This window comes from Budorcas taxicolor, chromosome 2, assembly GCF_023091745.1.
Source record: "Budorcas taxicolor isolate Tak-1 chromosome 2, Takin1.1, whole genome shotgun sequence".
Taxonomy (NCBI): Eukaryota; Metazoa; Chordata; class Mammalia; order Artiodactyla; family Bovidae; genus Budorcas; species Budorcas taxicolor.
Window position 1 is genome coordinate 165,427,009 of NC_068911.1, and position 14,854 is coordinate 165,441,862.

Consider the following 14,854-nt stretch of genomic DNA (forward strand, 5'->3'; position numbering starts at 1 on the left):
GGACCCGTCTGTCACACGAGGAAGTAACACTTTAAAAATGTCAGTCAGATCACATCACATTTCTTTTAGAAGCTTTCCACTGCAGGCAGGATAAATCTAAGCTCTATTCCATACCCCTGGTCCCTGTGCTAGTGGTTCTAGCCACCTTCATCTCTTCCTTCCTGCTCATGAAGCCCCAGTCTCACTGGCTTCTGTAAGTTTTCTGATGGTGCCAAACCTGTAATGGCTGTTGTGCCTGCCTGCTTTTTCCTTCTTAGTTCAGATGTCACAGTCTCCGACCACACTCTGTAACCTTCCCCCACCCACTTTCGCACCCTAAATCATGCGCCACCATTTTTACTATGGCTGTGTGAGTCTCTGAAGGCGTTTCACTTAGTCACTGGTATTGTTGTTCAGTCGCCAAGTTGTGTCCGACTCTTTGCGACCCCATGGACTGCAGCACGCCAGGCTTCCCTGTCCATCATCAACTCCTGGAGCTTGCTCCCACTCATGACCATCGAGTTGGTGATGTCATTCAACCATCTCATCCTCTGTCATCCCCTTCTCCTCCTGCCCTCAATCTTTCCCAGCATCAGGGTCTTTTCCATTGAGTCAGTTCTTCACATCAGGTGGTCAAAGTATTAGAGCTTCAGCTTCAGTATCAGTCCTTCCAGTGAATATTCAGGGTTGATTTTCTTAAGGATTGACTGGTTTGATCTCCTTGCTGAGAGTCTAAGGGAAACTCAAGTCATTATCTCACTTGTTTATTGCCTGTCTCTCCCATTGGAACAGAGGTTCATGGGGGCAGGGACATTGTCATCCCCTTCACAGCTGTGTCTTTAGCACCTAGCACAGGACCTGGCACTTAATAGGTGCACAATATATGTTTGTTGAATGCAGAAAGCCCTCCCCAGCCCCGACTTCTCTTGCAAGCTCAGAGCAGTCTTTCACACCAATCCTATTTTCCCTGCTCCCTCTGTCACAGCCCAGAGCTTATAGCGACCCCTCCCTGCCACCCTACTCTGCCTCCGTATTTCCCCCCCACATAGACGCTATGTCTCCCAGGCCTCAGGGCCAGTGCTTCCTTTTTCCCCTCTGCCTCTTTCCCCTCATTTGACTAATTCCCACCTGACTGTCAGTACTAATTAAAACGCCCTCCCTGCTTTCCTTTTAGGTTTTGTTTGTTTTTGGCTTTGCTGTGAGGCTTGTGGGATCTTAGTTTCCCAACCGAGGATCGAACCCATATCTCTTGTGATGGAAGCACTGAATCCTAACCACTGGACCAGCAGGGAATCCCATCCTTTTACATTAATACTCTCTCCTGGCTCCTATATATCTGTGGTTCCTCTTGGTCCAGAAGGCAGTTCGCTCTTTGTCTTTTAAGAGTGTCTGTCTCTTTAAGGAGTTCCTCAAGAACTTGGACCAATCTGGTTCATCGTGATGTCTTTGGCACCCAGCCCCAGGCTGGCCTGGTACACAGACATTCAAGAAACATTAAGCTGGGTTGGCCTCGTCATTGCTGCGATGGGCACTTTGGGTGATTAGACGGGCCAGACCATTGTCTCCCAGCTGTATGACCCGTGGCAAGCTACCTCCTCTCTTTAAGACTCAGTTTCTATATCCGTAGATGAGTATAACATTCCCAACGTCTCAGGGTGGTGAGGACTCAGGAGAAGCTTCTAGAGTGTATGTAATGCACCGGCACATAGAAACTGTTGGGTCCAGTGGTGGGTCCCTTTCCCGGTATGGTCTTGGGCCTGGGCTTAGCAGCTGCCTCTGTGAGCAACGAGCCTCCTCAAGCCCTCTAGGGAATGAAAATGTATATTCACTGGTGGGACCTGGGCCCAGGACCCTTGAGGAGCACCCAGAGCTGAAGGAAGGATATAGGCAGACCAGATCAAGCCCTGAACTGGAAGCCACATCACTGAATTTGAGCCATGGCTCCATAATTTACTGGCTGTGCCACCCAGAGTGAGTCCTCACACCTCTCTGAGCCTCAGTTTCCTGATCTGGAATAGCTGCTAATAACACTCATCAGTCTAAGACTCAAAATAACATGGACAGCCTTTCTGCCTCTGCAGCCACCATGGTGCCTGTGAAAAAGCTTGTGGTGAAGGTGGGCAAGAAAGAAAGAAGCAGGTCCTGAAGTTTCCTCTTGACTGTACCCATCCTGAGAAGATGGACTCATGGATGCTGCCAGTTTTGAGCAGTTTCTTCAAGAGACAAAGTGAATGGAAAAGCTGGGAATCTTGGGGAAGTGGCAGTGACAATCGAAAGAAGCAAAAGCACGATTACTGCAACTTCCATGGTGCCTTTTTCTAAAAGGTATTTGAAATATCTCACCAAAAAATATTTGAAGAAGAATAATCTGCGTGATTGGTTGCATGGAGTTGATAACAGCAAAGAAAGTTACTAATTGCACTACTTCCAGATTAATCAAGATGAAGAAGAGGAGGAAGAGGAGGATGAAAACTCAGTTATCTTCGGGGGAGGGGCTTTCTTGGTGGCTCAGTGGTAAAGAATCCACCTTCCAATGCAGGGGATATGAGTTCAACCCCTGGTCCCAGAAGGTCTCACATGCCTCGGAGCAACTACTGAAGCCCACGCACCGGGAGCCCGTGCTCCAAAAGCAGCCCATGCAACAATGAGAAGTCCACGCGGCAACTGGAGAGTTGCCCCCATGCACCACAACTAGAGAAAAGCCCGCGTGGCCACAAAGACCCAGCACAGCCATAAATAAATAGACACAATTTTAAAACCCTCCAAACTCAGTTATCTGGAATACTTTGTATAGGTTCTTGAATAAAACTCAGGAACCAAAATAAATAAATAACATGGACAAAAAGCCAAGTTCTGGGTAAGTGCTTGATTACCCTCAAAGCAATCTCCTGTCCTTCTCCTAATTCTTCCTGTGATTTGGAGGGTGTGTATTCATGAGGCACCTTAGACAGGGCTATGACCATTCTAGGTGGCAAAGAGGAGACTTCCCATCCTAAACGCTCACCTGCAGCCTAGGTTAGGCACTGGAACACTGGAGAACTCTGGACACTCAGGAAGATCCAAGCACTTATGATCTCACCAGGTGTGCCAATGTGTAAGTGATGTCAGCCCCCCAGGAGGCTTCTGTGGAGTTCTCCTCCAAATGGAGATCTGTGCAGTTTTGGGGGACAGAGGTACACCCCTCTCCCCCTCCCAACCACATCCCCATTCATGCATTCATTCTTCCACTGCTGTATTTCCAGAATGTTGCACAGAGCCTGGGACATAAGTCTCAATAAATAAATATTAGAAGAACAAGTTTTTACATGCAACACACCCTTTTTGATTGTCTACTGCTCTTAGCCCTGTGCTAAGAGATCGTGTATAGATGGTGCACATAAAGGAACTGGCCCTGACAGCTCTCTCCCAAGATCACCCAGGGGGCCTCTAAATGCTCCCAGCTCTTCCCACCCCAGACCCAGCTTCCACTGGTTGCCACGCTTCAGGCATCAGGACTTTCCCCAGAACTGAGGTAATGCCCCAGCACCCCACGCATCATGGAACCCTCGAAGGCATCATGCCCGCAGCCACAATTCTTCAAATCCTGTCTTTCGTGCCCGGTCCATCCTCCAGCCACGCTTCCCCGTCGTCTCAAACCCTCAAACACAGCCATCTCCCCACTCGCAATGCCCTACATCTACCTGGGCTTATACCCTACGAGGGCAGCAGGTGGCGCTGAGGCTCCCTTTTCCCCTTCGCTGGACTGGACTCCGGACCCGACCAGGACCCTGTCCCTCCCTCCTCTTGTCCCCAGCAGGGACAGGTGTGGACTCTGTGACCTCTGACTGACCCCTCTCCTTCCTGCTGGCTCCTGCGATGAGGCCTGAGGAGACTCCAGTTGCTCCTGCAGGCCCCGGGTTGTCTTTTCCTGCCTGGTGGGTGAGGAGGGTCCCTAAGGGGCCAAGCTGCAGCTGGTGGGGCGGGGCTGGGCGGGGTTGGGCTGAAAGCAGCTGCCAGGGAGAAAGAAAGAGAAAGAAGAAAGGAGAGAGAGGAAAAAAGAGAGAGAAGAGGGAAAGGAGAGGAAGGGCGAAGCGCTCTGGTTCCCGGCTCCTATCCCAAACAGGTGGAGATCTCAACTGAGGCTCACCCCAGGATAAGGTATGTGGTTGAGGAAACAGAGGGGCGGGGGTGTCAGCCAGCCAAGCAGAGCAGGCCTGGGGGTACTGAGGGGCTAGTGCTCAGCCAGAACCCTTGAGCTCCCTCCCATCTTAGCCCTTCCAGGGTGATCAAATAGAGACTTGGGGGCAGTACAGGGAGTCGTGGGGTGGGCATTAGGAGACGCGGGCTCTATTGCTGCTCTGACTTGCTCTGTGAATCTGCACCCAGCTCTTCTCCTCTCTGAACCTCAGGTTCAGAGAGACACAGGCAGGGGGGATCCTGAATGTGTTGTGGGATAACTTTGCAAGGTGTCCCCTTTGCAAAAAGAATTAGGTCTTCCAGGGGCTTCTGAGACCAGAAGGCTTTTAAGACCCAAATGGATGCCCCCTCATGGTGGGATTTCAAACAATGGAGGAGGGGGCTTATTGAGAGAGAAGGGTGGTCCCTCCCTGTCAGGGGCCCTAAGGCCCTGGTCTGTTCGCTGCTCAACCTTGTTTCTCTGACTGGCACTCAGCGTGAAGAGTGACACAGGGTGGGGGGTGGGGGGCTTCCGCAGGAGTCTGGCGCTCCAGAGATGCTCTCATTATTAGGGAGAGGGTGGTGGGTGCAGCGTGAGGGCGTTTCTCTGCCACTCCAAGATCAGAAGAGTGGATGAGACCAAGGATGTGTGGGCCGAGGCAGGGACAGTGGTAGGCATATGGATGTCCCCAGGGTGATGACGGAGGGGTACTCAAGCCCTTTCTGAACTGTGGCTGCACTTTATAGAGTCATTAGCTCCTTCACTAGATTCAACAGGGGCCTGAAGGGCAGGGGTAGGGGGGGTGCTGGAACAATTCCTCCCTCACCCCTGCTCTTGAGAAGAGATTGTTCCAGATTGTTCTCTCACTGGGAAGAAGCTGGCGCAGGCAAGTTAGGATCTCAGGGATCCCAAGCAGGGAGACAGTCCAGTCAGGCACAGGATGGGGAGTCAGATGGGCCTGTGTTCCCTGCTGTGGATCCTTGGGCAAGTCCAAGCTGCTGGCTCCTCCTGTGCAAAATGGGGATAGCAGAGCAGGCCCTGACGGGGTGGCAGGCCCCCGCGTGCATCTGGCACCTCGGGGATGCTCACTGTGGAGAGGAAAACGGAGGCGCAAGAAGGGGAAGGACTGGCCTGGGGTCTCAGGCCCTGGCCCTCACCCTCTCTCTTCCCAGCCCCAGGGTAAACACTGAGCACCCTAGCGCCTACTGAGCACTCTATGGAGTCACCCCCATCCCTACTGGGATTGCTCTCCGCTGCTCCCTCCTGCCCCAGTCTGCAAAGCCTGCTTGTTCTGGGGCAGGGGCAGAGTGAGGATGGGGACCCCCAGGCGAGGGGGCACAGAGGAGAGTCTGGTGGCGCTCGCCCTTCCTTTCTCCCCCCTCCCCCGCCCCCGACAAAGGGCAGCGGTGGCGGCCGGGTCAGGGCTGCGCGCGGCGGGCACAGGCGCTGCGAGGCCAGGGCTCACTCAGCACGGCGGGGCGCCGAGAGCCCGGCTCGGGCACAGGCGAGAGGCTGGGAGCGCCAGCGGGCGCAGCCTCGCAGGCCGGGTCGCGGGCCCTCGGGGTGGGGGCGGCTGGGGGGCGCCCTCCGGCCCTCACCCCGCCCCCGCGCCTCTCCCCGCAGCGGGGGCGCCCCGCCCCCCCGGGCGCCCGACGTGGACGCGGTCGCCGCCGCCGCCGCCGTGCGGGAGTCGCTGTCCGAGGAGCCGACATGCAGGCGGCGCGGGGCGGCGCGGGGCGGCCGGGCCGGGCGGGCCGCGGGCCGGAGCGCCAGCGCGAGCGGCCGCCGGGCGCCGGAGCCGCGTCCCCCTGCGCCGCCCCGGGCCGGCCGGCCGGAGCCGCCGCCATGCACCCCGGGCCGCCCCGCGCCGCGCTCCGCCTGTGGCTGGGCTGCGTCTGCCTCGCGCTGGTGCAGGCGGGTAAGGGGGCCCCGGGCGGGGGCACGGGTGGGCGTCCTCCGGTCCCTTCCGGGCTCCCTGGGGACCCCGTCTCTGGCCCGCTCACTGATGCCCCTTTGCCACACCTCCAGCCCCTTTCCTGCCTACTTGACCCCCGACCCCACCTCCAGCTCTCAAACCCCCTCCCGCTCCCCCTGGCCCTGGGATCTAGGGTCTTGGGATCCCCAGCCCCCTCCTCTGTTGCCCTGACCCTAGGCCTTTCCTTCAGGAGCCCTGGCTTTCTCTGGCCCAGGGAGCAGCTAAGGACACAGTCCCCGCACCTCAGGCCTCTCTCCCTGCCCCCAAAGCCTTGCAGGCCAACTCTGCAGGTCAGGGTGGCCTGGGTCCTGTGGGGGAGAGGATTGGCACCCGAGGGCACCGCATGGGGGGGGTGTGTGGTGGACCCCGAGCCTGGAGGCCGGCTGCCCCCTGGGGCCTGGCCTCCCGGGCACTCTGCCTCTCCTGATGCCCTGTGCCAGTCCCTTCTGGCTGCTGCCGCCTTGCTAGTCTCCGTTCCTGGCCCCTCTCCCTGGCCCAGTGCTGTCTTCCTGCTTCTGTCCTGCGTCTGTCCCCCGTCCCCCCTTGCCTCTTCTCGGGTGCAGTGGCTGCTGCCCCTGTCTGTGTATCTCTGTCTCTCTTGGATTCCACATCTGGCTTTGTGTCCCCAGGCCCCAGGCCTATGAGGTGAGGGGGGCGGCTCTAGGCTTAGGTCTTCTTCCCCTTTCAGCGCCTGCCCTTGGGGGATACAGAAGCTTCAGTGACTCTGCTGCCCCTCTCTTGGGAGGTCCTTGCTTCTCTAACCCTCACCATCCCCCTCACTCTCGTCTCCTCTGATCCCCTTTGTTCTGTCCCCACTTCCAGAAGGCCCTACCCTGTTCCCTTGACTCTGCTGTAGGGGCCCTGCTCTCAGTGACCCCGTCTTCCTCTGCTGCCTCCCCACCTGCCTCCTGGGGTTGGCAGGGTCTGGAGAAGGCCCTTCCCCAGGCTTCTCCTGCCTGGCCCTCCACAATCCTGGGGCTTCCTCTCTCAAGCCTCAGTCCCATCCCAGGACTCGCCCAGCTAGACTCTTCTCGACCTCTGGGTCTTTCTCCTTCCCTCAAGGTCACTCACTTGACAGTGCCATTTTGTAGCAAGAACCCTGGACTGGGAGGCCTTCTGACCGCTTTCACCAGACTCACCTTCAGCTCCTGCAACCCCGGCCACCTATGTCTCCTCCGTGCCTGTCCTCCACCCCACTCCCCACCTCCCACTGACCCTCCATGAGCCCTGGCCCTGGCCCAGGCTCATCAATTTTAGCTGGACTCTAGTGGTGCCAGTTGTGGTCAGCACGGGCCCCTGCCCTGGATCCAAGGAGCCTGGGGCTTCTCAGGCTTGGCTCTTCAACCCCTAAGAAACTGAGACCACCCCTGGGAGCCAGTCCCATCGGAGGCCTGGATTTCTTCCTGTCACTGCATAGCCACCTCAGATTCCCCTTTCATGCTTATGAGACAGTGGATCTGCGCCTCACAGCAGAGGTGCTCAGACTCAGGTGCCTCCCCACCCCCAGACAGCCCCTCGGCCCCAGTGAACGTCACCGTCAGGCACCTCAAGGCCAACTCTGCAGTGGTAAGCTGGGACGTCTTGGAGGACGAGGTTGTCATCGGATTTGCCATCTCTCAGCAGGTAACCCTCAAGGGTCCCTGGGAGGGAAGAACACATCCAGGTACAAGTGATGGGTGGGAGGGGAGGGAAGCAGAAAGACAGAGGAACAAGGAGCAAGAGAGATGGGCAGAAAGCTGCACAGGGGGCTGGGAAAGGAGGCCCCAGAAGGGAAACCTATGGTTGGAACCTGGGAATTAGGGGCAGGATTTTGATCATAAACAGACGTCAGTTTAGGACCTGGTTCCAGTCTATGGGTCGCAAAGGTTGGACACGACTGAGCCACTAACACACCAGTTCTCTTGGGTTTCTCTCGTGGCTAAGTGGTAAACAATCCGCCTGCAAGTGCAGGCAACTCGGGTTCCATCCCTGGGTCGGGAGAACCCCTGGAGAAGGAAATGGCAACCCACTCCAGTATTCTTATCTGGGAAATCCCATGGACAGAGGAGCCTGGCGGGCCACAGTCCATGGGGTCACAAAGAGCCGGGCATGATTTAGTGACTAAACAAAATCACCACCACCACCAGTTCTCTCAAGATATATGTCCTTGGGCAGCTTCTGAAACCTCTCTGAGCCTATCTTCTGCCCTGTAAAATGGAGAGGTGGATACCTACCTGCAGAGGTGATGGGATGCTTGAGTCAGATTGTGGCTGTGGGGGCTTTAGCCCGGTAGCCAGGGTGAGGCCTCATCACTGCTGGAGAGGTGGGCAGATGTGGCATGGGGGCCTGGGCACTGAAACCCGGGCCCCGGCTTTGGTCTTGGCAGAAGAAGGATGTGCGGATGCTGCGCTTCATCCAGGAGGTGAACACCACCACCCGCTCGTGCGCGCTCTGGGACCTGGAGGAGGACACGGAGTACATCGTGCACGTGCAGGCCATATCCATCCAGGGTCAGAGTCCAGCCAGCGAGCCCGTGCTCTTCAAAACGCCACGTGAGGCTGAGAAGATGGCCTCGAAGAACAAAGGCAGGCCCGGGCCACCATCAGCACGGGACGGGGTGTGGGGAGGGGTGGTCCGGGCTGGGGCGGTGCATGGCTGACAGACAGCACGAAACCCGCCCCCCATCCCTCCCCAGGACCCTGCCACCTAGTCAGGCAGCCCCCTGAGAGAGGGAGGTCCTCTCCGGTCCCCCAAACAATGGGACACAAACTTGCAGCTTTAAGTCCAGTTACTGCCCCCTAAGGAGCCATCAGTATGTTCTCAAATCTCTTTGGGGGCACAAGTAGAAATAAACCCTGATGTTGGGAGAGCTTGAAGGCAGGAGGAGAGGGGACAACAGAGGATGAGGTGGTTGGATGGCATCACCGACTCAATGGCATGAGTTTGAGTAAACTCTGGGGAGTTGGTGATGGACAGGGAGGCCTGGCGTGCTGCGGTCCATGGGGTCGCAAAGAGTCGGACACGACCGAGCAACTGAACTGAGAAATAGCACTTGATATTGGGGCTTGGCCCTAGACGGGTGGCTGTTGGAGGGGCAGGGAGCCCCAGACCTAGCGTCTCTCTCCATACAGATGAGGTGACCATGAAGGAGATGGGGAGGAGCCAACAGCTGCGGACGGGCGAGGTGCTGATCATCGTTGTGGTCCTGTTCATGTGGGCCGGTGAGTCGGCCCGAGCTCCCCTTTACTTCACCTGGTGGGGGGGCGGGAAATGGGGAACCCTGACCAGATCCTTTTCTCATGAAAATGAAGGACGAGGGGCTTAGAGACAGTGAGAGAGGAGGATTTAGGAACCTAAGTTCTGCTCTGGTGGGCCAGATCTGATCCTTTTTGTAACTCACCCCTCACCAAAAAAAAAAAAAAAAAGCAATTCAGTAGCTGCCTGGGTGGGGTTGGCCAAAAGGTTCATTTGGTTTTTTTCCATGACGTCGTATAAAATACCCCAAACGAACATTTTGGCCAACCCAATAGGATTCTGTGAGTGCTTGCCCTGCCCCCCCCTCAAAGCAGCCATGGCTGCAGCAGCCTCTCTGTCCGAGCAGCTCAGGGTTGGGCCACCCTCTTATCCCACTCATCTGTCTAGACACAGCTCTGAGACCGCCTGCATGAAGCCTCCCAATCCGTGCATTAGAATGTTTCTCCTGCCTCCGTGCTCCCAGGGCACACTGTGTGCTCCTCTCTGAATGTAGCTCTTCCTAGCTAAGTTAGTTGGGCTCCTCCCTCCCTCTTTTCCCACTTGTCTGTGAGCTCCCTGAGGATAGAGACTATGGTCTCTGTCCTCAACCCAACCAGAATTTACTGAACAGCCACTCCATTCCAGAGAGAAGTGCTACAGCTGGGATTAAGAAGAGCCAGGTGCTTGTAAGGATCTCAGCCTGGGAGATGCCAGGCCCATATTTAACTATAATTCGACGTGATGAGTGCTGTCAGAGCACCATGCGTGGGAGCAGAGGACAGGGGCTTCATTCTGGAGCTTGGAGTAGAAATCAAGAAAAACCCAGAGAGGGGGTAAATGGGGATTGTGTTTTGAAGGATGAGTAGGAGTTCCCCAAGCAGCCAAAAAAGGAAGGGTGTTCTGGGCATAGTGTGTGTAAGAAACGAATTAGGCTCAGTCTGGCTCAGTGCAGCTGTGACCCTAGAGAGAAGGTAGAGAGTGAGGAGGGAAGGATGGTGAGGCTGTCAAGTGGACTGAAGTCTTTTTGAAGGAATTAAACACCATGTCAAAGTTACATTAACATCCATGGTTGAGAGGGTATCCATGGTTGTTGAGGCATATGGAAAAATATGTTCTATAGACGCAAAGGAAAGCAGACGCTTGAAAGAGAAAGGAAAAACAAAGGATTGTACCAAAGGGGAGCTTTGCTTATGTGGCATGCTATTAGACTTGGCACAGATAGTATTCACATAATTGAAACAATATAAAATAGTGAATTAACCCCAAATTGTGGTGTAATTCTGCTAGAATGATGGGGAAGGAAGTTGAGGGGGTTGTTGGGCTTTGTCTCCCATGGAGGGGACATCAACAGATAATCTATAAAACGGATCAAGAAGTAGCTCTCTATTAAAGAGTTCCCTGGTGGCCTAATGGTTAGGATTCTGGGCTTTCACTGCTGTGACCTGGGTTCAGTCCCTGGTCAGGGAACTAAGATCCCGCAAGCCATGCAGCATGGCCAAAGAAAAAAAGCAGAAGCACTGTCAGTCAAGTACAGAGGTGAAAACGGGGAAGGCCTCTATGGGAGTTGGAGGTGGTTTCGTTAATATTACACTACTGGCCTTTCAAAAAAAAAAAAATATTAGTTTAACAGTGTTAAACATTTAGGAGAGTGCAGGCCCTGGAGTGCACACCCCAGCTGCACCCTGTGACGGTGAGTGAGTTATCTGAGCTCTGCCTCAGTTCCTCCTTGGTAACCTGGGGAGGCTAATAACTGGTGCCCCCCGAGAGCTGTGAGGGTTCAGCGAGGTGGACTGTCAGGCCCTGGCACGTGCTAGATGGATGCTCTCGTTGCTCTTTACTCTAAAGGAAAAGGAAGCCCTCTGAGGTCTAGAAAAGGGAAGGGAGGAGACAGGGTCAGAAGGGTGTTGTGGGAAGGCCGGTGAGGTGAAGGGGTTTCAGGGTTACAGACAGGTGGACATGGGAGCCAGAGGCAGCCTCCTGCATCAGAGCGGGTAAGAGGCCACCTGGAGCCTAGACCCGCAGGAGCTCAGCCGGGTCTAGCGGGAAGGAAGCAGAGGGGTGGGGACCAGGGCTCTGGGCTCTGACTCCCCACCTTGTCCCTGCAGGCGTCATCGCCCTCTTCTGCCGCCAGTATGACATCATCAAGGACAACGAACCTAACAACAACAAGGAAAAAACCAAGAGTGCGTCAGAAACCAGCACACCAGAGCACCAAGGCGGGGGGCTTCTCCGTAGCAAGGTGAGGGCGAGATTGGAACCCCGGGGCTGGCTCCCTGGTAGTCCCTGGGCTACCGAGGGGTCAGCTCGGGGCCTGGCGTGGCTGCCGTGGGACAGAGCCAAGCTTGGCCGCTGCCTGTGTGACACAGGGCACGCTGCAGATTGATTTTGGACCCTCTCCTTTTGCAGGGTGCCAGGGGCCAGGAGGGGTTTAACCAGAGTGCAGCAAATGGGGGGGGCAGAGTTCCTGGTTGATGTGGGATGACAAGAGTCGGGGTTCTGGGCTCCTTCCGCTCCTGCTCTGCTGTGTGACCTTGGCAGGTGCTTCATGAACTCTTTGTACCTTCATTTCCTCTCCTGTAAAACAGATATGAAAACAAAACCTTTCAGTGCTTGCTCTGGGCAGCTCAGAAGGAAGACGTAGAGAATGGGAGAGAATCTCATGGTTCTGACGATGGTTGTCCAACAAACATCTGGTCCTCTCCACATTTCCTCCCCTCTCCATCTCCTTACACCCTCTGGCTTCCTGTCCTCTCTCTCGGCTTCTATCTGGCACTTTCCTGAAGCCTCTTATTAACCCCCATCTCCAGAAGCACCTCAGCAATGTCAGTGGCTGAGGCTGTGCTCAAGAGGCAGATCTGCAGGAGGCGAGAGGACCGGCCGGTGGGGCGGCTCTGCTGGGGCCCAGGACCCCGTCCTGGCCATTCAGCTCAGCGAGGCCGGAGGCTGGGCGTGAGAAGGCAGAGAGACCAGGCACCCAGGCAGGGCTCCTGCTGCCTTCCACCTGAGACAAAAGCCTGGCTTTTAGGCTGCAGCCCTGCTGCTCCCTTCCTTCTGGCGTCTTCTCCCTGTTTCCAAACCTTGCAAGAACTCTATTCAATTCAGCCCTGGCCGCTTCTCTCATTTCTTCCCTCCCAGTTTCCAAACAAGCCCTCAGTGAACATCATCGAAGTGTGACTGCCTGTCTGCAGGAAGAAGGATTTGATTTTTCTTCTCTGCTGGTCCCTGGGTCTGTGGGCTCAGGGAGAGAGGGGACTGCCGAGGCTGGAGACGGGGAGGCCCCGCTAGTTGCAGTCTCCCTCGGTACTCCCATCCTGGTCTTGTGACAAAGGCTAAACTACAGACCCCAACTCTGCAAAAAATAAAACAAGCCACCAAACTAAAAGGCCTGGCCCCATTCTGGAAAAGGCAAAGCTGCATGAGACACAGCCTTCTTTCTTCCTCTTCACCTCTCCTGGACTGGCCTCCTCTCTGAGAAAATGCACAAAGCTCCTGGGAGCTGACACACACCTGGACTGACAGAAGCTGTGTCTTTCAGGGAAGCTGTGGGGCTGCCTGCCGGGCAGAGTCCTGGCTGCCATCAAGCCTTCGCCGGATCCAGCCATCAAGGACTTGTTTGTGGTGCGATGCACAACCTTGTGAGTGTGCAAGATGTTTTCTGTTCTGTCTCTTTTGGAAAACACAATTGAAGGGCTTTACTCCAGAGGGCAGAGGGATTCCCCGACTTGTGGCCTGTATCCTCTACCTTCTTTGACCCTTGTTTTTGACTGTAAGATCATCAGTCTGGGGTCTGAAGAAGACAGAATGGAAAAGAAACCTTTGAAGGTACGGGCTCCGTTTCTTTAGGAAAAAAATATCTTGGAGTTGCAACAGTGCTGGCTTGCACAACTGAAAAGATATGTCCACATGGAATACCCTGGGGGCTGCTCATCACCCGCTCCGGGTTGGACTCTGCTGGAAGGCAGGCCCGAGCCATTCACCATGGACAGTCAGCAGTCCCGGCCTCTGGGGTCTCCATATCTTGCCATCTCATCCAGGGTTCTGCGAAAGCTCCCCGGAGTCCTCATGTCCTTCCCTAGAGCCTGAGTGGTGTGAGGTGACGGGTCCCTCCCTCCACTGCCTCTTTCTGGTTTAAAACACAAATGGTGCTTGCTAAGGGAGGGCAGAGCCTTCCCTGGGACTGAAAAGTTACGGCTGCGGAGTGCCTGCGTGGGAAGAGATGGACCTCTGCGTCTTCCATGGGTGACTGAGGACGAGTGTATGGGAGACCACGCCTGGCACAAGCCTGGCACACCATAGGCGCCCAGTGGATACCTGTTGAACTGAACGATAAGAGCAATGGCCCCCAAGCCAGAGAGCTGAAAGCCATTACCCCTGACCGCCCCTTCCTTCCGGTCTATAAGAGCTCTCATGGCTGGGGCAGCCGCCACTCTGCTTTGCCCGAGTGTGGAGCACAGGGAGGGAGGAGACACAGGGTAAAAGGCAGATGTCGGCAACACTAAGGGCTTCCTCATGGGAGGGCATGAGGCTCCACTCATTGTCTTGTGACTTCCATCCCTGCTGAATGGGGCTGCAAGGCCAAGGCTCCTTAGGGCAGAGGTCCTTACCTCTGATCCAGTTAGAGCAATAACCACTTTTTAAATGTAAAATAAAAAGACAAATGAAAAGGCACATCCTTGTCTTCTGGTAAATGCCCAAATGTTGCCCTCTTTTTCTGGCAGTTGGCAGCAAGTCAGGATGTGTGGAGGAGGGAGGCAGTTCTCTCTCCGTTTTGGCCTGCAGCTTCTTTAGGGACAAGCCTGCCAGCCAAGCTGGAGTTGGAAGGGAAATCTCGAACAGATGGGGGTGCACGTGTAGGAGGAGAAAATAGCTGCTCTATCCTATGACTGAGCCCCTCCTCCCCCCTCCACCCCAACCGAGGTTGGGCTGCCTCATCACATAGGTATGCAGGCTGGAGCTCAGTTTATAAAACAAAGGGTTTTCCCCTCTGGATGGGGTTGGTGCTTTCCCTGGCCAAAGGAATGCACACAGCCCTGCTTCTCCCAGCATGAGGGGGAAGTCAGGAAGAACTGCAGGAGCTGCTGGCTGCTGCAGCTCAGAATTCACAGCATGCTGTTAAGGCTGTTAAAGGAACATCATTCTGATCCCACAGCAGGCTGGAAGGTAGAGTAATGATGCCATTAGCCAATGAGCAGACCAGTAAATGGGGGCACCTTGAACATTTCTGTCTAGAGCGGGGAGGAGCTTAGAAAACATCAGGTGAGTGGGACTTAGAGTAGGCTATTCTGGAAGGTTTTGAGAGCAGAGGGAAGCAGGTCTTGGGAGTCTGGGTAAGAAACTGGAAAATTGATTAGCACACAGAACTTCAAGCCAGACCTCAGAGAGGTACTTCCCAGGCCCTCTGAGCCTGTCCAGCACCAGAGGATGGAGAATCTCCAGGTTGGCATCCGGTATAGACAGCTATCCGTGGCGTCCTGGGAGTGCCGCTTGCGGTCTTCACCTTGTCAGTGCCAGCACATCATCTTAGGGCTTGA

General features: G+C 55.5%; 1 protein-coding gene across 1 annotated transcript; it reads left to right on the plus strand.

The window, feature by feature from the left end:
• Positions 1–5,845: 5,845 nt before the first annotated feature.
• On the plus strand, positions 5,846–13,984 carry FNDC5 (fibronectin type III domain containing 5). The gene is made up of 7 exons (XM_052653597.1): positions 5,846–6,053; positions 6,380–6,400; positions 7,618–7,733; positions 8,476–8,674; positions 9,221–9,310; positions 11,429–11,562; positions 12,859–13,984. Exons 1-7 carry the CDS (start codon positions 5,846–5,848, stop codon positions 13,072–13,074), a joined length of 984 nt encoding a protein of 327 aa, XP_052509557.1. The 3' UTR covers positions 13,075–13,984.
• The last annotated feature ends 870 nt before the right edge of the window (positions 13,985–14,854 follow it).

Excerpts from the sequence above, each read along its gene's own strand:
- FNDC5 (XM_052653597.1), top strand. The coding sequence starts at position 5,846 with ATGCAGGCGGCGCGGGGCGGCGCGGGGCGGCCGGGCCGGGCGGGCCGC. Across the intron at positions 6,054-6,379 it reads CCTCGCGCTGGTGCAGGCGG|CCTTGCAGGCCAACTCTGCA; the intron begins GTAAGGGGGCCC and ends CTGCCCCCAAAG. Across the intron at positions 7,734-8,475 it reads GATTTGCCATCTCTCAGCAG|AAGAAGGATGTGCGGATGCT; the intron begins GTAACCCTCAAG and ends TGGTCTTGGCAG.